The sequence below is a fragment of the Pinus tabuliformis genome, chromosome 7, assembly GCF_031772625.1.
Source record: "Pinus tabuliformis cultivar Carrire ecotype Pingquan chromosome 7, CPIR1, whole genome shotgun sequence".
In the NCBI taxonomy this organism is placed as follows: Eukaryota; Viridiplantae; Streptophyta; class Pinopsida; order Pinales; family Pinaceae; genus Pinus; species Pinus tabuliformis.
In genome coordinates this window covers 113,319,048-113,345,852 of record NC_142293.1, presented here as the reverse complement: position 1 = coordinate 113,345,852, position 26,805 = coordinate 113,319,048, and the positions used below count along the sequence as shown (strand labels likewise).

General features: G+C 38.7%; 1 protein-coding gene across 3 annotated transcripts in view; it reads right to left on the bottom strand.

Annotated features, from left to right (window-relative positions):
- LOC149245553 (NAD(P)-binding Rossmann-fold superfamily protein) overlaps nucleotides 1–9,321 on the bottom strand; it is a 395,959-nt gene extending 386,638 nt beyond the window's left edge. Inside the window, exon 1 of one of the 3 annotated variants that reach the window (XM_089457802.1) lies at nucleotides 8,748–9,321. In XM_089457802.1, the coding sequence (XP_089313928.1) occupies nucleotides 8,748–9,061 (314 nt within the window). In that variant the 5' untranslated portion in view covers nucleotides 9,062–9,321. The remainder of the gene's footprint in view (nucleotides 1–8,747) is intronic. The other 2 variants (XM_089457803.1, XM_089457801.1) reach the window with 2 other exon arrangements.
- Between the last annotated feature and the right edge of the window lie 17,484 nt (nucleotides 9,322–26,805).

Sequence of the window (26,805 nt, the reverse complement as noted above, 5' to 3'; positions counted from 1 at the left end):
TTAATCTATTTTGATTAAATGACATCGTTTTGCAAGGAAATCGATAAGCTAGTTGGGTGACCGAAGGTCCTTGCATGAAATAAGGAGGACTTTCATAGTCCTCGTAGATAAGTGAAGTCATGAAACATATCAATGAAAAAGGTATCCTTTGAATTCATGGGAAGGAACTCTTAAAGTCCTCTCACATAAACAATATTGGAGACATCAAAGAAGCTAGAAGAAGAATTATGAACATTACAAGAAAAGAAAGTTCATATCACTGAAAGGATAGGAGGAGTTGAGGAAAAGAATTCCATGGTAAGAGGGAGTAAGAAATCATTAAGATAGTCTCTCTCATTGGCTCCTAGATCTTGCATAGGTTATGTCTACAATAAGATGCAGTATGACATCTTAGAAGCATTAGAAATAAAGACTCGTGACATCATCACGAGGGTAACAAAATTCATGGGATAAGTTCAACTTGTGATTTCTATGCAAGATAGAAAAGGACAAGTTGAGGGCAAAAGTGTTGAGGACTCAAACATTTGCTGGAAGGAAAGGAAGTTTGGAAAATTCTGGTACTTAGAAAAGGGAAAAAGAGCATAGCTGAAATTCAATGCTATGGAAGGTTATGTACTTTACAGGAAAGATTGTCCTTAGCTTAAGAAGGACAATAACAAGAAGAATAGAGAAGAAGCCCATTTCACTGAAGAAATGGAGGAAACTAAAAGAAGAAAGAACAAGGAAGGAGAAGCATTAGAAGCAAGAGCTCGTGACATCACCATAGGGAAATATGAAGGACCGTTGGAACAAAATCTATGGTAGTCAATATAGCTCTTGGTGACCTCATTGAAAGATCAAAGGAAAAAGTCATCCAGGACAAGTCTCATCATACATCAGTCAAAAGGGAAACATCTGCTGAATAAGAATATGCGAGATCCTCAAGATTCTCTGATGGAATCCTCATCGGAGGATTCACAGATCTAGAGTGTGATGAGGATTCACAGATCTAGAGTGGAAGCAAGTGTTTCATCAGGAACTCCAACTTATGGAATTCATGGGATGATGGTATGATGACATGAGAAATGAAGCAAATCAAGGGGTTGAAGATCTTTTCAATCAAGGAAGCTGCTGGAAGAAGCCTAGATGACCTAAAGGTAAAATGAGGTATGTATGCTTGTATTTAATATTATAAAGTCATGTCGTATGGTTGCAGGTAACATGGATCACTACTTCTATCTTGAGAAGCATGATCAAGGGAAAAGGATCTCCTCCTCTGAAAGGATGCAGGAAGGCATAAGTCACACTAGATGAAATCAACATAATATGTCCTCATATGAAGTATGAGGTGGTTGACTACAATTAAGGAACTCTGATTGGAAGCTCCTGGGAATGGAATGTGTAAGAGGAAGAGATCATGAGATATGCAACCATGATAAAGGTGATCAACATCCAAAAGACCAAGAAGATTTGACTAGGAAATCTCCCGGAAAGATATGAAGACTTTGATGAGAATCTGAAAAATATGGAGACCCTTGACAATGGATATCTTTGGGAGATGTGTCAACATGTATGCAGGATGTTGATACCTACAAGAAGATGTCATGATGAAGAGCCATCTCGTAAGGTACTATTTGATTTAATGTTATGTTTTGATTTCTTGAATAATATCTGGATGAGTTCATGCAGGGCTACTGGAACAAGAGTTGTAAGTGTAAGTACAACTAGCATTCATGTGGAGGATGGAAATTTCATAAAGAAGCATGATGAGAAAGAAGTAGCCATATGAAGAAGGTTCCAGATATGTATCAAGTAAGCCACTTTCCATGAAGAGAAGAATGACATGATGAACCAAGAAGGAAAGTGATGAATGGCTAATGCCCTACAAGGAAGAAGCTCGACTGAATCTCATGACATCAAGGAAAGAAATTGATCAAGCAGCTGAAGGACCCACACAAAGAAGTTGCTAATGAAAAGAAGAGACCCTAGTTGAAAGGGAGCTCTAACAAGTCCCTGGTCAGAGTGAGCTTGGGTACATTCCTTCACAGGAATTGGCATATCTTTCCTAGTTGAAAGGGAGAGATAGACACAACATTCTTGTCTTCACTTGGGAAGAAAGAATGGAGGATTGGGTAATCCTCTGGCATCCAATGCTCTTTGAGGATGTGTAGGGCGTCCAAGATAAGAGTAGGCAAGAGGACCGATATTCTTTGAGGGCTGGGAACCCAAGATAAGAATAGTCCTAGAAGGTCATATTCAATGAAAACCCGGGTGGGTATGTACCTTGAGAGACAATGATGAAGGTGTCTATAGTCATTGGCCTCGCCAACATTGTACTCTAATCTAATGAGAGATAGCGTTGTCAATCAAGGCCTTGTTGTGGAAACAATGTTGGTTACTATGATGCTATAACAGATGGATTGCCAATCCGATTTCTCTTATGTGAATTCTTTGTTGATTTTTAATGTACCTTGGACAAGTGGTTTCCCATGGGTTAGTCTCTAACTAGGAAAAAGTGTCCAAAATAATTCTTTTTCTAAGTGTGACTTTACAAAGTGAAAGTGACCTTATAAGTGGTAAAATCGATGTTAAATTATAAAGTGAAAAGTGACTTTAGAGTCTTAGACATAAAGTACAATGTGGGAACTTTATTTAATGGGTGAATTAAAAAATAGAAAGTGAGAATTAAATGCACATTTATTCTCATCCCTTGATCTAAATGAATCTGAGCCATTAGATCTTAGGGTTGCCCAAAAGTCATTTAGGGAAACAAAAAAGGGAAAAGAAAAGAAAGACTGCATTCATTCTTCATGAGCAGATTGGAGAAAAGACGCTGAGAGGTGGAGAAAAGTTCTGAAGGAGAAATTTGTTGCAGAAAGCTAAAGGAGTGATTTCTGGGCAAAGTTCGGCACAAAAATCAAGGCATAGAAGACAGCAAAAGGTACAGTACGAACATCATTTAATACTGTGAGTTGCATGCCGTTCGAGAAAAGTTTTTGAGAAAAAAAATCCTTATAGTACGTACAGCAGTACGAAATCCTTATAGTACATATTTTCAACTTCAAGTGGGGACAGAAATCGAGGCAAAGTGGGCATGATTTTCAAGGAGTTTTGGGCTAAAGAGATAAGTTGTAATTTGTTGTTTTGTTTTGTCTGCAAATGTATTTCTCCTAAACTTGAAAGATAAATAAATTTGAAGAGCTCTCTAACAGGTTTTCCCCAGAGAAGATTGAAGGGGTTTTGCCTGGGTCTAAGTTGACCATAAATCTGTATCTATTTTTATGTGTGTCGCTGGTTTGTTTATGTCCATATTTATTTTCAGCATGTGTTAACAGTCCCATGTGTTTTAATCTGAAAATTTCATTTCCAGAATTCTATATGTTGAATCTATGTTTATGGGAAAGGGCATTTAACTTAATGGGAGTGATAAGGTGAAATTAAAACCGGGTTGGGATTGCAAGAAACGTTTTAGTCATCAAATTTCAACATTCTTCAGATTGAAAATGTCCAAACACCTTGTAATGATTTATGAATACCTCCCTAGTTAAGAGGGAGTGTTGAAGAAAGTGTAACTAGGTTCGGTCTTCATAAATGTAATTTTGATCTTTGTACTTGTAAAAGAAAAGAATTATTATTTTTGTCATTATCATGGTTTCTTGCCCATTTGATAGGTCAAGCACATGTTTAAGTGCTTCTAGGAAAGTCAAAGAGTCAATGTAATTGTTAAAGACCCATGTGGGCATGTTACACTATGTAAATCTATGTATTAGAGTCAAAGAATGACCTCCAAGCAAAGTCAAAAGCCTCCTCCTTATGTCAACCTCAACAAAAGAAGTAATTCGGTGTCTTAAGGACAGTCGGCCTCACTTGATCAAGTTGGCCCAAATAGGAGGGACAGACTCCTATATATAGGGCTATTCGACCTCACCAAAGATATAGAAGTGATCTTTGAAATCAACGAAGAAGAGGGCTAGAAGAGGTGCGAGAAAGGAAGAGAAAGGGTCTCTATTTCAGCGAGAAAGAGAAGCATCCTAGCCGAAGTTGGAGGACTGATCTTGAGACAAATTTATGTCACACGTGCGAAGAGGAAGGGTTCATTCTACTGCCATATAAGAGTTGCTACTACAGTCATAAGAAGAAGCTTGGTTGGGCTGGTAAAAGAGTGCTAATTAGGCCTCTTACTCAAGCGAAGGAAGAGATAACTAAAGAGAAGGAAAGAGAGCAAGTAAAGCATCAATTATTGAAGGTAATCACCTCACACGTGCAAAGAAAAAGGACCATACTGCTGCTATCTCAAATCTGTGACTACAGTAAGGAAAAGAGCTTGTATAAGTCAAAAATAAGGGCTTCTCCTTGATGAAAGAAGACTCCACCTCAAGCAAAGAAGGCAAGGAAGAATACCTCTCCAGGTATGCATAACTAGGGTTTCTACAGTAAAGCCATCAATTGAAGGAGGACGAAGAAGAAGGTCAAGGTGCAACAAAAGGGATTGATCTCTAATCAACGGGAAAGGCTTGACTTGTGCTTGGAGGATATTTTTGTCAAGGGTCTAGGGTTTGGCAGTAGTCAATTGAAGCTTCAATAAGAGAAATTTGCAGAAGGGTTTTCCTCTCTAGGAGAGAGAGGTTTTGCCCTGGCTGAGAGCCAATATCTTGTGTTCTTGTCTCTTTTGTTTTGGCAACTGCTTGATGAAGTTAGAGAAATCGCACTAATAATAATAAAAGAAGATTGTGGTAATAAGAAAAAGTAAAAAAGTACCTCACAAATAGTTATCATCGTCAGAAGAATCTCATCCTAACCTAAATGCCCTAGATTCTTCAACAGAAATTGCGCCACATAGAGGTTATCGAACAAGTTAAAGGCAAAATGACAACCTCCCATATCGGTTGTGCCCTAAAATTTAACATCCGGTGAGTCTTTCTCACTCTCTCAACAGAAGTTAACTTCAAGTCCTGATGGTGTCTTCATAATTGAAGCCAAAGCCTTAGCCTTGACCGCTTTGCCTGAGGGCCAACCGCCACACCTAGCCCGCACCAACGAATTATCATAGAAAGATTATGTGTTTCCTTTTGCCAATGCAAACAAAACTATAACTAATTAAGAGTACCTACATGCGAGCTGCCAATGGCACAACACACAATATATCCATTAATAATTTTGCATTGATTTAATGAAGTCAGGCAGCTGACCATATTACATGTCGAAAGTACTGAAAAACAACCTAGAGGAAGTTTTTGTATCGACTCCTTCGTTGTCAAAAACTATTTGGTGTGTTTAGCAACGTCATGATTAGATCCCTCCGCAACATTAACATTGATGAATAAAATAACAAGAGCGACCAGAATCAAAACCACAACCATCCTTCCAATCTTGGCCATCTTTTTCTAGAACTGTGTAGTTGTGTTTTCTCTATTAAGCCACAAAATGCCGAGTAGTAAATTTGGTTAGCCAAACGGCCTCAGGAACCGATTCCATAGGTGTGACATTGCTGAAAAAATTTGTCGTATTGAATATTCATCTGCGGATTTCACTTCTGTGCTAGTCAGCACCTCACATGTTGGATAATGGATTCAAGAAATTGCGATATTATTCGAATTTTTATTAAACTCAGGTGGCAATGGCCCAAAGAAGAGAAACGAAAAAACAAAATTAAAGCATTATTACTATTAATTTTTTCTTGTATACCTGTTTTCAAATGATACTGTTGACTAGACGAAGGCGACAAAGAGACAAGTCTGGATTAATTATCAAATTTGTAAAAAGAGGAAAACTTAAAATTTTATAACTCCAAACTAAAAAAAATAAAGAGATAAATAAATAAACAAATCAAACCCACACAAGGTGACTTGCATGGGCCTTACATGCATGGTGCCCATGTGTTCTCTCTCTAAGCACAACAGAGAAACCCCTAATTTGGATCATTGGAGAGCTAGGTTGTACAGGAAACTTCTTGTTCGACCTATGAATGAAATGGTAGGGGCAATGGAAGGAATCCCTCTGTTTGTCTAAAGGCAACCCGTTGGTAGATCCAGGTAAGATATTCGACCTCTATAGCGAGTCCTGGAGCTTCATTCTGCCCATGCCACTGGTCGTGCAAGGGAGAGAGTATCGAGGCCAATCTGCAGAGGTTACATTGAATATTGACAAGTTCAATTCAACAGAGGAGGAGGAGCACTCTATACTACAGCAGGGAATGAAGCGTACTACTATTACTGCTTCAAATGGGTTAATTGCAGGAACCAATCAACCTTCGGTAATCCATGATCATGAAGACATGAGTAAGGGAGACACCAGTGTGGAATCTGTGAGGCCTCACGAAATAACGAATAGAATGGGAGATGAAGACAAACCAGGGCTTGCTACAGGGAGGGCAAATGTAACAGTGCCTGATCCACAAGGAGGGTGTGATTTGTTTACAAAAAACTGAGTATATGACGAGTCATACGTGCTATATTTGCCTAGGGAGTGTCCCTTCTCCAACACTGACTTCAATTGCCAAAGAAATGGCAAGAAATATGCTAAATACCCCAGATGGAAATGGCAGCCCAGGGACTACGACATTCCCAAGTATTCATCTTTAATCTTGATCATGTTCATTAGTTCACAATTCATAAGCGATATGACCGTGATGATTTGCATGCATGCTTCAGGTTCAATGTGTTTGAATTCCTGGAAAAGTTAAGGGCCAAGAGGCTTGTGTATGTGGATGACTCAATTAACAGGAACTACTGGGAATCGATGTTGTGCATTCTCAAGCATGCAGTGTCAGGGAGTGGCGGGATCTTTCTGCCACCAATGGTGGAAGGATCGTCACTTTTGTTATGCACGTAAGTCTAGTTCTGTGATTTCTTCTTCATATATCATGGCGTGACGATCTACAGTATGATGCACTCACTTTTGGATACCATGGAGTTAAGGAGCATGTTATGTTTCTTCGAAAATTTCACCATGCACAGGAAGATTGACAGGAAAATGCCTCAAGATTTGGAATTGGGTTGTTGTTGCAGTACAACCATAAACCTAAGTTTTTGACAATGAACAAGGCCTAGCAATGATTGGTGTACATTGAAGTGTTGGTTCCATTGAAAAATTGGAGGAATTTGCGCTGATGAGATTGCAATTTGATTGTGCAAGATCGAAGAGTAATTGCAAAGATTTATTTATAATTAGCAAGAATGAATGACTTTACGGAGGGCATTTATGCTTATTAATCAGGCTTTATACGACCTAGCACGCACCCATAGACCACACATAATTGACTTGATCGGGTAACCTACAACAAGGGGCACATCCTGTGAGATGATAATGGCTGTCGGATTTAAATTGGGATGATGTGGGCAGGTAGAGGCTTATAACCTGTAGAGGACGACGAATCTCTACAATGTCGATACGAAGAATTTCATAATAAAATGTCTATCGGTGTAATTAAAAAATCATAAAAATTAGTTAAATTATAACTTTATTATTATTATTATTAAAAGAAATGATATATAAGTTAAACATATATATACATTTAAAAAAACAATACCACTTTAAAAAGGAATTGTCTTTAGTGCGACTTTTTGGACTTTCCGGTGCCAGAATCCAGTGGAAAAATTTGAGGTGAAATCTTGATTTGTGTTATTTAAACTAGTTTTTTGACTGTATATATATGGATTCAGCACCCTGGAAAACCCCTAGGGCACTTCAATTGCACAGGATTACCCATCAAGCTTGTGATTTCAATAAATTCCTACCGGATTTTAGAGAAATTTGACCGGAAAAACCCACCGTAAAAGCTTCCAAAAAGTCACACTAAAAACAACTCCTTTTAAAAATACTTTGTTACAATACCATAACTTATCAATACTATATACTCAAAAACACGATAACCCATTTCAAATGACACTTATCCAACATTTTTTTATTTTTTATTAATTAATTTAATTAAAAGCACATAATTATTTTGGAAATAAATCTCAACCTTTGATATTCAATATTCTAAAATATTTTATGGAGTTCAATTGTTGAATTGAGGCTTCTGTGATCCATATCAAGTTTAAGAGAAGATCTTCGACGAAAATCACAAGATAAATCATTTGTCGACGCGTTTCAAACCAACCAGTGTGGTTCATCGTCAAGTTGGTTCGAAACGCGTCGACAAATGATTTATCTTGTGATTTTCGCCAAAGATCTTCTCTTAAAATATTTTATGGAGATTAAATCCCTACCATTATTTAATAACTAATAATAATTAAATTAATATTTTAAAAACAATAAACATATCTAATCATCATTTAGCTATTGCACTTGTTTTTTCAATTGCTGGTCATATGTATAGAACCAACTTTGGGATTGGTCACAGTATGGAAGATATTTTGGAGGCACATGTTCCTCCAGGAGGCCTATTAGGACGCGGACATAAGGGTCTTTATAACACAATCAATAATTCTCTTCATTTTCAATTGGGTCTTGCTTTAGCTTCTTTGGGGGTTATAACTTCCTTGGTAGCTCAACACATGTATTCTATGAACATAATCATTCGTCTATTTCATAATCATTCTTCTACTGTTACATTTTAAAAAGATGCAATTCGATGACCAAAAAGAAAATAACAAAAGAAGAAATAAAAATAAAGTAAAAACTGAACCACAGATAGTTCATGCGCTAAATAAGCTCAAACGATAGTCGTCAGGTTCCCTGAAGACAAACGCAATGAAGATCTTCGGGGTAAAAATAAAATTTAAATTTACAAATAAAAATAAAACCAAAAAAAAATCCCATCTTACCAGCCTCTGTCTTTGAGTTGATCTGCCAGATACTGTCCGGTGAAGCCCATGCCGAATATAAACATTTTTCTATTCTCGCAGTGATCTTCAATTTCCCTAGCGCTAGAAACCACGAAAAAAAAATTGTGGCCTTGAATTTTTCTGTGTCTTTGAACTCTTAAAAGTGCATTGTTTCTGGAACTTAAACCGTCAAAATGCGGTCGTGGAACCCTCCACCATGGTTGGGCCGGACGAGGAGAATAAAATGCAAAATTTGCAGAAGCGTGGGATACACCGTGAAACGAGGATTTCCTGTACGAGATTCCAGGATCCATTGGTCCAAAAAAACTGGAATATGGTATTTTGAGAGCGTGTGTTAATTACGTTGAGACATCCAAATACGTCGCGGACAAACTTGAATTCTTAAGCAGTTCTTGAGCCCACTATGAACGTGGTTTGCCCCAGTTCTGACATCGATGTGTAGTGAGGCTTGGATTTTGTCTTAGCCCATGAATTTAAAATAATTCTCCATGTATATCTTATGGAGTTTTGATGGATGCTTCTCCCAAATTAAAATTATAGACATATGAAAATGAGATGTGATATGATAAACACTTTCTAATGGGCATGCTAAGTGTATTTGATTTTATATACATGCGATGACAAGTTTACAATTTACAGGAACAAAGTTAATGTTATAAGTGAGTTTTTGGATAATTTTGATGAATAGAGTTACCATTATAGTTTTTTGGAAAAAAATAGTTAAGTTTATAAATAAGTGTAATTTAATTTGGGTGGCAGGGAGAAATGTCATTATCTTTTTTATTCTATAGTATTTAATTTATGCATGTAATACATTAAGTTCATGATGAGTATTTCTTAATGAATTAATTAAAATAAGAATAAAATTAAAGGTCATGCTCTTTGGTCTTCCTATGGATCAAAATTTCCCTATTTGTTGTTATACTTTCAAAGGACTTTTTGGTGGCTAAGAGATGAGAGGATGCATGAGAACCATGAGTTGCATTGTAACTAGAGTTCGTCCATGAGAATTAAGCATTGAGTTTTTAGGGTAAAGTCATTGTGTCCATGTGATTGATTTTACTTGCAATGAGGATCCTCTTGGATGTGTTTAAGATGATGCTCTTATTGATGTTTAATGAGTTATTCTAAGAGTGTTGATGGTTGTTGGATGGTGTTGATACCTCGGCTATGTTATGTGAATGGATATGAAGAATTTTAGGCTATATTATTGTTATCTATTGTTTAAGATCAACTTTTGGTAATTCTTGGGAGGAATAACGACAACTAGATGATAAAGTGCATCTATCTCATGGAGTCCCCAAGATCAATGGCTAGGATAATTTTTTGTTGCAAATTCTTTGTTGAGTTTCCATTCTCAACCCTTAAAGTTAGCAATCCATTGTTTAAGAGAATGTTTGTTGTAGATAGACCATCTCAATAAATAAAAATAGCATTCTGAACACCAATCCTACTACGGTGAACAAGAACAAAGTATATGTCTATGATTAAGGAATTAATATGACTAACACTAATAGTTACTCGACATCTTTTGAAATTTCTTTAGAAACATGCTTTCCAAATTGTCTATGCTTATGCTGGAAATATTTTAAAGCTTTTGCATATTGAGCTTCTCCAAAATCATACCATAAATAATTCTCAAAATACAATCACTATATGCATATTGCTATACTAAGAAATTGCTTATTCTCAAGTCACTGCATGTATGGCTAAACAAGTCTAAACTCCCAAGATTTATAACACAAGACATTGTTTGCAACTCTTATTCCAACAAGGTCTCCATGATATCTGTGAAAATCAATTGACAAACCTCTACATGTCCATCCGAACATCGTCAAGCTTGCACTATCTCACCTCATCCACTGTAGTTGACTACCATAAAGGAATTTAAGTCCAAAATTATGTTTTCTACCTTTTCTTATATTTGCAATTGTCTCCATAAGAAAATTGATAGCTTGGAGATGGTCTCCAAATGCATAGAGTTGAATATTTTCTCTAGTTATGGAGATCTTCAAGAGAAAATATACCCACTAACATGTACAAGAAACTAGAAATTTGGGTTCAAGAAACCCTTCCTTTATCACAGCTCTCAACAATCCTCTCTCAATCTCAATTCATGTAAATACCAAATCAATGTCCTGGTTTGTACTCATAACTCATTCATTTAATATGAATTATTGAAGGTAACTCCATTAGATCTTTGGTTATTACAACAAGTTGCTTCCCTCGTGTAAATTATAATGCTCTAGCTATCCATATGAATGTACTTCCTTTGGATCATCTCTAATTTCAATTTTAACTAGTGTACAAGAAGTGTCTATAACCAATGATCTAAGACAATGTGCAAGGAATTAATTCATCTAGAAATTGACCTTGAGTTGCATATTAGTAATGGGCATTTATTAGAAGGTGGAGTATTAGAAATAGGCATTTCTTGACAGTTGATGTATTAGCAGTAGACATTTCTTAGTTGTTGGCATAATAGCAATAGACATTTCTTGATAGTTACCAATGAAGTCATGAACTAGACCTAAAGATAAAGTAGAGTTATTGGCCACTATAAGCAAGTAACCAACAAGGTAACCCCTTACATAAAAAGCACTCGACACCATATAGAGTTAGAAACATGATTGTCATTGTATTGCTAGCTAGTTGTTGTATGTAGTTTACACTTGACAACATTGGATAATTAGTTGGCATATTACAAGTCTTACAACCATAAAAAAATATAGAGACAAAGTTCATAAATAAGTTTTCACATAGTATCCACTTTGGTGAAGTGAGGGGGTTGTAAGTCCCTCATTTATGGATCATATTAGTATTATAACAATTGAATCCTTGACCATAACATAAGTGTTATAACTTTGGACAAAATGCAGACTCAACATGGGTAAAAAAAATAGGGAAAGGTTGGAAGCCTTTAAGGACCTTTAATTCTTAGCTTCAAGAAGAGAAATAAAACTCAAAAGAATAGGTCTAGAAGTTTAACCAAAAGATGAGAGAGATGGAGAAGAACCTTGAGATTTCGACAAGACCACTACCATTACTATAAAGTGATTTAATAAAATCCAAGACTCCCTCACTACAGTTATTGAAAAATGAGACAAGAATAGAATCTAGCTTGTACACTTGCAAGAGAAGGTCAAACAGAAGGATTTGACAGGAGGATAGGCTCACTCAAATGAAGACTTAGTTACAACAAGAGTTGACAGAGAAGGAGAAGGCCTTGGTAAAGCTCCAAGCATCCTGAATCAAGTCCACTTTCCATTGCCACTACTAAAACCAACACTGCTAGCTCTCAATTTTGGCTCTTTTTACCACATCTATTACATCACTTTTTCCATCCTTATCATCCATTTTCTATCCTTTTCATCGTGTTTTATATCTTCTAATTCATATGAATGTAACTAAACCATGTCTTTTGATTTTTAAGTGTTTGAGTAAAAATTGAGCATTAAAGTTAATTTTAGACAGAATCAGAAAAGCTCGTAATGACTCGTTTAAAGTCATGTTTTCAAGACACCTGGGCGCAAATGGAAGATATATTTAGAAACTATAGGAACCAAGGATGAAGGAATACTGATGGGCTCGCTCCAAATCAGTTAAAACAGGCCCGATCAACGTTGGTCAAACTTGACCAGTCATCTAGGAAATCCCCTGATTTAGGGGCAGATTTAGGATTTTTTGGGATTTGTCCATATTTTATGCAATTGAAAGGATGAATTTGACCCAAGAGATGTAATAGGACTCATTTTAGGTGGTTACAACAAATATAGCAATCTTGTTATACTTTTTAGCCTATTTAAACAAGGCTACCAACAACTATGAGACACATTGTGACTATTATTTTTTGAATACAAGTTGAGACTTGCCTTCTTATTTCTTGTGCATACATTTCTATGTGATGTGAATGGATATTTGTTGTAGTTGTGTTATGAGGGACCTAACAAGTTGATTGTTTCAAGGTGTACCAGGAAAAGGTGGAGGGCCCCCATTTTGAGCTAAGTACACTATTGTTGATTTATGTGCATAGATGTAAATATATGTTAGCATCTTCATTTTCTGTGTTAAGATTGTATTCCCTGTTTTAATCATTTGTGAATATTTATTGTATAAACTCACTTGCATGCCATGGCCAATTAGATAGTGAAAATGGTTTATTTTTAATGATTAGATTCAATAAAGAAGGACAAACTAGGTCTCTAAGTTAGAGCCTCTTCTTTGTTAACTAGGATTGAATTGAAATCATTGTTCACTTTTTCACATGCTTTCCTAGATTAGATTTATATGTTTTATTTCTATGCTTTGGTAATTTAGATAAGTGAAAATGGTTTTGTTGAATGAATAGAAGCAATAAGGAAGGACAACCAGGACCTTTGAGACAAGAGCCTCTTCCTTGTTATCTAAAGTTGAATAAGATCATTGTTCACTTTTTCATATGCTTTCATAGATCAGATTTACATGCTTTCCTAGAATAGTTTTCTTACTTTGATATAAATAACTTTGATAAAGCCGAATGTGACTCTCACTCGAGCTGCTCCCGCCCGCACTTCTGACCCGACCCCCTGCGCGCGCCTGGGCCTGGCAGCGCTGCTGCTAGGCTGCAGCCTCCTGCTGCTGACCCCCGCTGCTCCCCAGGGCCTCCTGCCCTCGCTTCCTCTGGGCCTTCTGCCCTCCCCTCCCTTTCTGGCCTCTGGCAGAGCGCCCCCGCGCTGCTGTCTCTTTTCTTCAATGGATCACCCCTTCCAGGATCAGGCAGAACTGGAAAAGGCCTTCGCCTCCCTCATTCCTGTCACCAACTCGGAAAGAATCCGCCCCTCAGCCTCAAAGTTCGTCAAAAAGCTCGACGAAATCCCAGAAGTTTCGCTGCCTCCCTCCCTTCCGAGGAGAGCTGCGGTGGCCCTTGCCGAACTTGGCTTGGTTGGCCAGTTCACAGGTCTTTGGCCTTCTCCACGATCGGTCCAACGCTGGGTTGAAAGAAACTGGAACGCAATGGTTCAAGGCAAGATTGCAATTAGGTTTTGCGGAAGGGGGTTTTTCACCTTCCTCTTTGAATCAGTAGAAGACCGTAACCTCATCTTTAGAAATGGCCCCTACTTCATGGACACAAGAGGCCTCTATCTAAACCGTTGGACCCCCGACTTTGATCCTGAAATGGATGTTCCCAACGCCGTCCCTGTTTGGGTTCGCCTTCCTCACCTGCCTCTCCACTGTTGGGGAGATGAATCCGTAAGAGCCATCGGGAACGCGGTCGGGAAATATATTGACAGATCGGAGCCAAAGGAGAATATGCATGCATGCGCCCGGATATGTGTCGAAGTGGACCTGGGGAAAGGACTACTGGAGGCAATCAAACTCAAAGTGGACCAGTGGACGCACATCCAGCAGGTGGACTACGAGCAGCTGCCCTTCAAGTGCAAGGTATGTCATGAATATGGGCATTTTGCTAATAGGTGTAGCAAATTAAAACCAACTGACAATAGTGAAGTTGAAGCTCCGGAAGAAGCCTGGGAAATAGTTAAAAAGAAAAAACCCAACCCTCCTCTAGCCTCATCAAAGCCCTCCGTTGAAACCCCAATCCTCCCGCCTCAAACCTCAGAACCTAGTCCCTCCTTCCCCTCTTCCTCCAATCCTTTTGAATCATTGGCAGCAGAAGATCCCCCATCCCCCCCCCCCCTTCCCCAAAGGGCACCAAGGTATCCTCTCCCCTTCAGGCCTCTCCCCCCCCAACAGTGGAAATAATTCTAACAAGAAACAAAACAAAGGAAAACTTCATTGCCACAGATCCACCAAGGAAAGTTGGAAGGAAAACAAACAAAGAGATAAGAGATGAAAATGCCGCAAAGGAAATGGCCACAGGGACTCAACAGCCAATGGATACATACCTAGACAAGACCAAAGGAAGCGGAGAGAAACTGAAGGAGAAAAGCGGGACCCACAACAAATCAAACAAATGATGATTTTGGTCTCTTGGAACTGTAGGGGGATGGGCTCCTCCCTAAAAACCAATGCAGTCCGAGACCTCTTAAAATCTGAACATCCAGACTTCCTCCTACTCCAGGAGACCAAAATCACAGAACAAGAATTCCAAGACAGCTTGAAAAGAAGCAGAAATTATGCAGGACTTGCCATGAGTGCTAATGGAGCCTCAGGAGGCATAGGGATAATTTGGAACAAAAACAAATGGGAACTCAAAGATAACAGACAGAACAGATGGTGGATTAGGCTAGACATGCAAAATCCTACCAAGACGGAAGAGTACACAATATATAATGTGTATGCTCCACCCCACTTCAGAGACAAAGCATCTTGCTGGAACTCTCTTTCTTCAGACCTTATGACAGTCCATGGAAGAAACATTCTCCTAGGAGGAGATCTGAATTTAATAAGGAATGCGGATGAGAAAGTAGGAGGGACTTTCTTGGCTGACCCCTCAAGAGATACACTGGAAGAAATCATTCAAACGCACAGTTTAGTTGATATTCCTCCTCAGAATGGGCGCTTCACCTGGTCAAACAAAAGAACAGGCAAAAACAACATCAAAGAAAGACTAGATTGCATTCTGGTCCAGGAGAGGATTGTGGCACACTTCACAAGGATACAGAGCACAATTATTCAGGGATACATATCAGATCACAAACCTGTAGCGTTGCATTTAGATAAGGGGGAAGACATGGGTCCGCTGCCCTTCAAATATAATAGGGCATGGGACAGCAACGCAGACTTCAAAAATTTGATAAGAGATACCTGGGCAAATGAAATAACAGGCTCCCCCCACTTCATTTGGGAATCAAAACTTAAGCTCCTAAGGATAGCCATAAAACAATGGGCAAGGAAGTACGCATTAGAGGAAAGAAAGGAAAAAATTGATCTGCAAATGAGAATAGAGCAATGGAACCAGGATAAGGAAGCTAGCCAAGACACAGAAGAAGACCAAAGAAAAGAAAGTGAGCTGTACAAGGCACTATACAGTCAAAATCGAAAGGAAGAGGACGAGCAAAGGCAAAAATCAAGATGCCTTTGGCTCAATTCTGGAGACAAGAACACCTCGTTTTTTCATAACAATCTCAAATTAAGGAGAGCTGCAAATAATATTGAGAAGATAACAGTCGAGGGAAGAGAGATATCGGACAGAATGGAAATCAAGGAGGCAGCTTCTAGACATTTTCAATCTCTGCTCACAGCTGACCCTCAGTATGTAGAAAACCCGGACTTCCTCAATATAATAGAGAACAAGATCTCTGAGGCACAAAATGTAGAGTTGGACAAAGAGATCACTAGGGAGGAGATTGAACTGTCTATCCGCAGCATGCCCCTGGACAAAGCCCCAGGGCCAGATGGCTTCACTGTGAGCTTCTACAAAACTCATTGGGACACCATCAAGAAGGACTATATCAGAATGGCGAAAAATTTCTTCAAAAAATGCAAAATAGGAAGCAGCACTAAGTCCTCCCACTTAGCTCTAATTCCCAAAGAGCCCAACCCGCAAACCTTTGACAGATTCAGACCTATTTCCTTGTGTAACGTTTCTTATAAAATCATCACCAAGATTTTGGCAAATAGGTTAAAAAAAATCCTCCCTTCCATAATCTCTGAGAACCAAGGTGGCTTCATTCCCAAGAGGCACATTTCAGACAACGTTATTCTCATACAAGAGGCAATCCACAGCAGCATAGCCAGAAAAGAAAGTGGTATGATCATCAAGTTGGACATGGCAAACGCCTTTGACCGTGTAAACCATTCCTTCCTTCAGGCAGTCTTAAAAAACTTTGGCATCTCAGAGTTATTTATCAGAAGGGTTATGGAATGCATCTCCCACAACTGGACAGCCCCTCTAATCAATGGTAGACCATGTAATGCCTTCAAAAGCTCAAGAGGCCTGAGGCAAGGATGCCCATTATCGCCCTTCCTCTATATCATCATGGCAGAAACGCTTAGTCTGCACCTGGAAAACAAGTGCAAGTCAAAGGAAATAACAGGAGTTGACATTGTTAGAGGAGCCAGGGGGATCAATCACTCTCTATTCGCAGATGACACCCTTCTAATTGGAGGGGCATCAAGCATTATGGCTAGGAGATTCAAGAATACATTGGATCTCTTTCTCCAAGCTTCGGGGGGCAAACTAAACAACCATAAGTGCATGATATATACCTGGAATGTACCAAGACATATAGCTCAAAGAATTTCGATGATCATGGAAATCCCAATTCATTGGAACTGGTCCCATTTTACATATCTAGGGCTTCCCTTAGCTAAAGATTCAATAAAAGCTGAGGTCTGGGTTAAGTTAATAGAGAAATTAAGAGGGAAAATTCAGAGCTGGGGGGTTTACTGGCTCAATTTAGCAGGCAGAACAGTACTTATTAAAGCAATCCTTTCAGCACTCCCCATCTATCAGTTTGCTACTACTCTAGCTCCAGCCAGCATACACAAGCACATGGAGCTGCTTATCAGAAGTTTCTTGTGGAAGGGGGGGAAACAAGACACAAAAAAATTCAGCCTGGTAAATTGGGAAAAAGTCATCCTTCCTCTTGACAAAGGCGGGCTTGGAATTCGAATCCCAAGGCTTGCAAATATGGCTATGGGCTTCAAGTTAACTTGGAGAATCCTCAATGAGAAAGGGTCCTGGTGGACTGAGGTCATCAAGAGGAAATATATGAATGGAACCAATAGCAATATCCTTACAGAACCTATCACTGACAGGCAATGCACCCCTGTGTGGAAATTGATCAAAAAAACTCTCCCTCTTTTCAAATCCAGCATATCTAAAGCCCCAGGCAATGGAAGACACATCAACATATGGGAGGACAGAATTATGGGCACGGAAGCTAGGGGAATGTCCTCGAACTACAGGCCTCTTCAACATTGGATGACTGAGACAAACCATAAAACCCTCTTCGATATATCCCTATGGGATCAGAACTGCTGGATTGGATGGAGACCTTTGTCCCCTCCCAATGGCATCAAGAAACTCTGGGATGACCTAAAGCTCTCACTCATTGGCTCAGCCCCTACAAACAGAAAGGCAGATGACAAATTTGTTTGGGACCCCAGTGGTGGCAACTACACGGTAAAAGAAGGCTACAAAGCTCTCCAAAACACTTCAGCAATCAATAATTGGCATCTCAATACTGCAGCATGGAAAAATGAAAGCCTGCCAAAGATTAAACTCTTCAACTGGACCCTGCTCCACGGTAAACTCCTCACAGCAGAGAACCTCAGAAAGAAGGGAATTCAAGGTCCCTCAATCTGCTGTATGTGCAGAGAGGCAGAGGAAAGTAGCAACCACCTATTCATTGATTGTCCTGTAGCTCGGTCATGCTGGAAACTGATAATCAGCCCCCTAATCATTGGAGATCTCCCCAATCAGATCTCTCTCCTTCAGAAGGGTTGGGGGAAGAGTTTCCCTTATGGCAATAAAAACATGAAGCTAGCTAAAAGAATTTGGAGCATTATCCCCTCAAATCTCTGCTGGCAGATTTGGCTAGCTAGGAACAAATGCATATTCCACAACAAAAAGTCCAGTATAGCTAGCATCCTGGCCAAGACAACTGCTCGCATAACTGAAACTGTTGAAGCTAATGGAATCCCCCAGGCAGACATGGACTTGCCAGATGACAGAGTAAAGGAGTGGTTGCGGAGTTTCCATTATGAAGCAAGAGCTAAAAATAATACAAACACTGGGTTAAGACTCTTGGATTGGAAATTGAGAGGATCCAGGGACGAAGTCAATAACTGGATTCAAAATCAAAAGAGGCATACTCTCTTTTTTGACGGGGCTTCAAAAAACAATCCAGGCAGAGCTGGAGCTGGGGGAATCATCAGAGATCCCCAGGGGAAAACTATTGTTACTTATGAGTGGGGACTGGGAACCATGTCTAACAATAAAGCTGAGGCATACAGCCTCCTTAAGGGGACCTATATCGCCAAGAACCTCGGCATTCAAAACCTTCTTGTTATGGGAGACTCCGCCATCATTATAGCAGCTATGTGCTCAGGGAAAGAATTCAGACAATTAGCCCTGAACAGAATCAAAGGCAGGATCATGGAACAAACCAGGTGTATCAGAGAAGTGACATACAAACACATTCTAAGATGCAACAATGTGGATGCGGATGAGCAAGCAAATAACGCCACAGTCAGACCCACGGGACAGGTAAGGGAAAATGATGAGGTTTATGAGCAGGACATTCCATAGATATGGCCCCATCCCGTCTCACCAAGCAATCGGTCACCTCAGACAATCGTATCAATGCATGTGGAACTTAAATAAATCCCCCTCATCATCCCTTATCTACCTCGACTGCTCAACCAGGTATCAAAAGACAGATGACCGGCCTCAAAGCCCGAAGGACCCAGACAAGCATATGATTTCCCTCCTGATCACCGCAGCCATTTCCAGAGGGCAAGATCGAGCCCATACCGGTGGCAGGTACCTCGAGCATCCTATCATCACTTCAACAGATCTCTCCTATGTCAGGAACAGATCCTCTTCTACTCAAACTAAGAGCCAGCATGTCATCTCCGCCTCTATAAAAGAAAGCGCGAGCCTCAGCATATCTACAGCCCGAAGCCATTCAAGCAATTTGCGCGTTGAACTCTTCAGGAGCAGACATCAGCCAACGGGCCCAAGCTATCATCCGGATCATGATCTTCGCCCCTCGACCCCGGTAAAAGTTGGTTTCCTCTCGTTTGTTTTAGTTAAAACTGACTCTGTGTTCTGTTTGTATTTCAGAGGCCAGCGTTCACCTTTTATCCCTCAGAGCACTGCGCCCTTTTCCTACCTGACCTTCCCTCTTCGCAATTCTGCCCCTCCTCCCTCTCTTCCCATTCATCCCGCTCTCCTCCACCATCATCATCCCTCAGTCCTTCTTATTACACCCAGTACCATGGAGAACCAGGATCAGAGGATCGTTCAGGACCCAGCCAACATGCAAATCAACAGGCTCTTCAGTAGAGACTGCACTATGTGCAAATCTCATACCATAATGATCAACAGTTTCGCGAAGCAGTTCAATGAACTGAAAGATGATTTTGAAGCTGACCGAAGATCTAAGAGGAAGAAGTTAGAGAAACAGAAGGAAGAGATTGAAAATCTCAAAGGGAAATGCAGTCACTTAGAAGAAGCCATCATTCAGATCCAAGCACTCACTCATAGCTACCAGGCGGAAACTTCTACCAAAGCCAGTGCAAGGAGGGATCCCATGCCGGATGACTCGGCCACTCAAAAGCTACCTTAGCATTTTTCCATGGTTTGCAAATTCTGTTGGCTTGGAGGCACTTTTGTAAGGCAATATAGCCACTCTCTTTTAAACTACAGTCATCATAGAGGCAGAGTTGAGGATTATGGGTCTGTGCACCCAGTTTTGTTCCTCCTCACTCTAGACTTCGATACATATGTACTTGATCTCTATTTTCAGCTTTTATAATATGAAAAGTAACCGATATTGTTAAAAAAAAAAAAAAACTTTGATAAAGCCTACTTTGATGAGTTTGATGAGACACTCTCATCATAAATGTGTTTTATAAAATGTCTTTATAGTTTTACATTTCAACAAATTCAAATTGTAGCATGCATTTATTCATTTTTGAGTATCTAAACAATTGCTTTCTAAACTAGCTAGATCTAAGATTGATATACTTTGGTGTGTTTCTAAGTTTACCAACCTAGATTGATATTAAAATACATGTTCTAATTTTTCCCAATAAATTAGAATTACAAACACCATGACCAAGATAACTCTAGTAATCTCATCTTCCATAAAGATTTCTCAAGAGCACTTGGGTGATTTTGAGAAATATGTGAGAGGAAATGGTTCCAAATTGTTAAGGAAATTTGGCTATGATGGACAAGGGCTACGCATGAGAAGATAAGGCATCTCAAGTGCTAGAAATTAAATAACAAAGCAATGGAACATATAAAATATTGCAAAACACAAACATGGAAAAGCATAAAACAAGAGAGACATAGATATATGTGGTTCACCCAATTTGGGCTACGTCCACGTAGAAATAACCAGTACTTCCTTTCATATTATCCAACAAAATGAAGGGATACATCCTACAACAAATATGTTGTGGCTACCTCTTTTGTATCACATTGTCCTCTCTCTTTTTCTTTCTCACAGAATAATACATAGGCATAATACAACTCCCTCATATAAACTGAGGGTTTCCTTCTAGGGCAAAAACCCCTAAATTAGCATAACTTATACCGTTAGATATTCCGCCTAATGAACGACCCAGATTGACTACAAAATTACAATATTTTACAAGGTAATTTTTTTTATCTAAATTTTGCTTTCAAGGATGTTGCTTCCGAACCCCCGCGAGGGGGGGGGGGGAGCTAAAGGATTGTCATCTGTGCCCCCTGGACCCCCCCCCCCAATGGCACTAGTGTTGGGGTGGGGGGGGGGGGGAATCCTCCCCACACCCACCCCCTCATCTCGTTAGGGACTAGGATCCAACCACAACTGAAACAAAACCTCTGAATCAGGAAGATAATCAGGCTCCATACCCAACAATCTCCCACTTGGAGATGATTATATCAACTCTGTCGTTGCTTCACTTGCTAGACAATTCTTCCACTTGAACCTAGTTGTTTTTCATATTCACCATCATACTTGAAGACCAATTGAAACTGAGCAGAAACTCAGTTTCTCCCTAGTTATAGCCTTTCTTAACATATCTATAAGATTTTGGCTAGTGTGTATCTTTTCCAGCTTTAATTGTCCATCTTCCAAAGCTAACTGTATGAAATGGCACCTGAGCTACATATGTTTAGTCTTAGAATGAAATGATGAGTTCTTTGCAAAATGAATGGCACTCTAGTTGTCATTGTATAACCCGCCAATCTCTTTCTTCTTACCCAATTCATCCATAAACTTTTATGACCAAATCATTTCCTTGCTAGCCTCTGTAGCAACAAGAGACTCCACTTCCATTGTTGTAAGTGCAATAATGCTTTGCATTTTTGAAACCCAATTGATAGTTATTCCACCTACAGTAAATCCATACCCTGTGGTGCTCCTCCTATTATCTCTATTACTTGTCATATTTGCATCAACATGTCCCTATAGAACAATGTTTGAACCTCCAAAACATTATGCTTGATTAGTGGTACTTATCAAATACCTGAGAATCCACTTCACTGCCATCCAATGCTCTTTTCCTAGATTGTTCAAATACTTGCTCACAAATACCACTGCGTGTGCAATATCAAGCCTTGTGCACACCATTGCATAGATTAAGCTTCCAACTGCTGATGTATATGGAACTTTAGACATATAATCTGTCTCTTCCTGAGTCTTAGGACACATCTCCTTACTTAGTTTGAAATGGTTAGCCAAAAGTGTACTAACAAATTTTGCATTCTGCATATTAAATCTTTCCAACACCTTTTCTATGTACTCAGTCTGAGACAATGTTAATTTGCATTTTTTCTTGTCTCTAGTTATTCTCATACCAAGGATTTACTTTGCAACACCCAAATCCTTCATTGCAAATGAATTAGCCAATTTTCCTTTAAGCACATTTATTTCCTACATGTTAGACCATGTAACAAGCATGTCATCTACATAAAATAACAATATAATATAGCTGCCATCATTTTGTTTCTTAAGATAATCACAATGGTCAGAATGGCATCTAGTATAATTTTGTTCAAACATAAACCTGTCAAATTTTAGATACCACTGCCTTGGAGCTTGTTTTAAGCCATACAGGGTCTTCTTCAACTTGCACACTAGTTTGTCCTTTCCTTTGACCTCATACTCTTATGATTGCTACATTTACATCTCTTCCTCCAAATCCCCATGGAGAAAGGTTTATTTACATCTAATTGTTTAAGATGTAAATATTTTCCTACCACTAGACTTAAAATAGTTCTTGTTGAAGTCATTTTAACAATAGGAGAAAATATTCCATCAAAGTATATATCTTTGTTTTGTGCAAACCCCATCACAACAAGTCTAGCCTTCTATCTCTTTTTCCTCCATCTTATTCCTTTAACCTGTAAACCCATTTATTCTACAATGTTGTTTTACTTGCAAGCAACTTGACTGAGTCCCAAGTTGTATTATGTACTAAGGATTCCATCTCTTCTTTCATGTCTTGCTCCCACTTCTTCCTGGTTTCTACTTGCATGGCTTCTTCATATCCTTCTGGTTCACCAAAATCAGTCAATAATACGTAATATAATGAAGGAGAATATCGTTTAGGAGGTCTACTTAACTTGGTAGATCTTCTAACAACACTAACAGGAGTTTGAGGTGCTTGTTGTTGTTGTTGTTGTTTTTCTTTTTCTTGTTCTTGTTCTTGATCATTATGATTTTATGGCACCTTTGACTTTGATTTTTGGTGATCTCATCAAGCACTATGTATTATATGTTTTCTTTTTCCTATTTATTCCCTATAACTGATTTTGTACAAGACCCTTTCATTGAATACCACATCTCTACTCCTAATGATTTTATGATTTTCATAATGATATAAGCAATAAGCAAAATCATTAGCACCATATCCAATGAAGATACACTTCTTTGATTTTTCCTCAAGGTTTTTTTTGTTTTCTTTATTAATGTGGACAAGTGCTTTACAACCAAAAGTATTTAGAAATGAATAGTTTACCTTTTTACCTGTCCATGTCGCCTTTAGGATACCACCATCCAAGGAACTTGAAGGCCCTCTATTTATTAGATAAAAAATAGTATCTACAACATCTGCCAAAAATTATAAGGGTAATCCTGCATGCAATCTCATACACCTTGCATGCTCCATGATTATTCTATTCATCCTTTTTGACACACCATTATCTTGTGGTGTTCTTGGAATTATCTTCTCTCTACAAATTCCACTGTCTGAAAAATAATTATCAAACTCCTTGCTACAATATTCACCTCGATTATCTTATATGATACACTTTAAATTCTTTCATGTCTCATTCTCACCCAAAGCTTTCTATTTCATAAAAGGATCAAAGACTTCAAATTTAATTTGAATACAATAAACCTAGGTTTTCCTAGTTGCATAGTCAATAAAAATAACATAATAGTGAGAACCACTGCGAGATGATACCTGAGCAAGTCCCCATACATTTGTATGCACAAGCTCTAATTTTTCACTCTTCTTTTCTTTCCCAACTCTGAGAAATCTGACTCTCTTTTATTTTCCATAAACACATTTCTCATAGAAATCCAAATCAACATGCTTCAAACTTGGCAACAAATTTATTGAGTGAAGAAGTTGCATCCCTTTCTCACTCATGTGCCTAAGCCTGTGATGTCATAGTGTCATATCTTCTCCTGTGGAGGTTAAAGCATTAGCCGAATTAGAAATACCATTGCATAAACACAATGTACCAACCTTTTCTCCTTTTGTTATTACCACGGTTCCTTTAGTGACCTTCCAAGTTTTGTCTGTAAATATAGTTACACAACCTTCACCTCCCAACCACCCTGTTGAAATTAGATTTTTCATTAGATCTAGAACATGCCTTGCCTCCTTTAGAAGCCATTAGTTTCCATTATGTTGCTTTATAAGTACCTTACCCATTCTAATAATTTTACAGGGTTTATCATCACCCAAAAAACCTATCCAAAATCTCCTTGAACATAGTCATGAAAATGTTTCCTATTAGGTGTGGCATAGAATGAAGCCCTTGAATCTAACACCCAAGCATCAATAATATTTTCTAATGAAAGAATCAGAGCATATTGCAACACATCACCTGTTACATTCATTTCCTGATTATTCTCTTGATGTCCATCTCCTTCTTTTCCTTTCTGAGAGTTATAATCTTTCTACAAATGTTCTCTTTTCCAACATTTCTAGCACACTATCCTCGATCTGGATTTAGATATGCCTTTTCTTGACTTACTATGATGTCATGGTCTATTTCCCCTCTCTAGTTTTCTTCCCGTAGTCTTTGCAGTCAAAGCATTACTTGTTGTCTCACCTGAGCTTTTTCATTGCATTTCCTCGCTAATGATAGCACCAACAACATCATCAAAATTTAAAGTACTAGATCTAGAGACAGGGTTATTAATATCCATGACTAAGCCATTCCAACTTTTAGGTAACGAGCACAGAAACAATAGAGCCCTAACTTCATCATTAAAATTTACCCCTATAGAACTTAACTGACTGGTAACCATGTTAAATTTATATAAATTATCAGCAACAGGTCCACCTTCTGACACCTTCATATTGAATAAACACTTCATAAGAAATACCTTGTTTGAGGCCGAGGGTTTTTCATATAGTTTGCCCAATGACTTCATTAGATCTTATGTTTTCATTTCCTTTGAAATGTTGAAGGCCATCGATGCTTCCACGCATAGCCGTACTGTTCCTAGAATCTTTTTGTCGAGAATCTCCCATTCTTCGTCCATCATACGTATTGGCTTGTTTGCTTTTCCACTCAATGGTAGGTAAAGATCTTTCAAATACAAATAATCCTCCATTTTCATCTTCCATGGTAATTTTGGTCGTTGAATTTTGCAACCCTAAACCTACCATCTTTCGTTGTTGCTCCCACTCGAACCAGGAACCCTTCTTTACTGCGAGTTTATCAACCAAATAGACCTTCATCTCTGATATCAATTGTTAGAAATTAAATAACAAAGCAATGGAACACATAAAATATTTCAAAAACACAAACACAGAAAATCATAAAATAAGAGAAACACAAATATACGTGGTTCACCCAATTTGGGCTACGTCCATGGCGAAACAACCAGTCCTTCCTTTTATATTATTTAGCAAAATGAAGGGATACAACCTAAAACAAATCCACTATAACTTCCTCTTCGCTCTCACAAAGTCTCCTCTTGTTTTCTCTCTCACACAATAATACAAAACCACAATACAATTCCCTCATATAAGCTGAGGGTTTCCTTTTATGGCCAAAAACCCTAGATTAACATAACTTCTACCATAAGATCTTTCACCTAATGAATGGCCCAGATTGACTACGAAATTACAATAAATTACAAAGAAATTTTTTATCTAATTTTTTTCAGGGGTGTTGCCCCCGAACCCCTGCCAAAGGGGGCAAAAGTATTGGTGGGTGGGAAATCCCCCCCACATCCCCCCCGTCAGGAACTGGGATCGAACCATGACTAAAACAAAACCTTTGAATCAAGAAGATAATCAGGCTCCACACCCAACACCAAGTCCCATTGTAGATGCATCGAGGGTCAAGCATGAAGACCTAGGTTTTGATGGCAAAGGGGGAAATCCCATGACCATGAAGAACAATTTTATAAAGGTTAAAGACATGACAAATTTGGCATGCTCATTAGAAGGAAAAGTAGTAGAAAATAAATGTGGAAACCCACTACCACCTCAATCTTCTGGTTGTGGATTGAAGAAATGAAGTGAGAGAAGAGCTTGACAACATATTTTTGCACCATCACTCGAAAGAAGCAACAAGCACGCCAGAAAAAGAGGAACCATGGGTATGCATCAAGTAAGGCATCCCTTGTTTTTATTTTTGTGGGAATAAAAACCATTGTTTTCCATTTTATTAGGAGAAGCAAGCCAAGTACCACAAGCCAGATTGCTTCTGGAGGAAGAATGGAAAGAATACTTCTTATATCTAACAACAAACTTAAAGGCATAAGAGAAAAGGAGTATGTCAAGTAGTTCATACAAAAACACCATGAATTTTTTCCATTGGTGCAAGTTGAGTGGATATTAGGAAGTAAAGTTTTGATGACTTCATATAGATCTTCATCCCATAAACCACATAGGCAAGAGAATAGTGTGGAGAGTGTAGACTGAAGAAAAGGAAGAGCCATCTACGTCTCTAATCCAATGAGTAGAAGTTATCCAAGGACCTATAGTAGCACAAGAGGTCAATGAAACCAACAAGATGGACAATAGGTTGATGCTGAGAGAAGCCACAATCCAATTTTTGTTTTCAATATGGCATCAGAAGAACCCATTCTTGAATATGTTTTTGAGATTGGTGCACAAAGGTCAACAACCTTTGGGGAGTTCTTGAGAAATCCATGACATGCTTGTAAGCATGTGG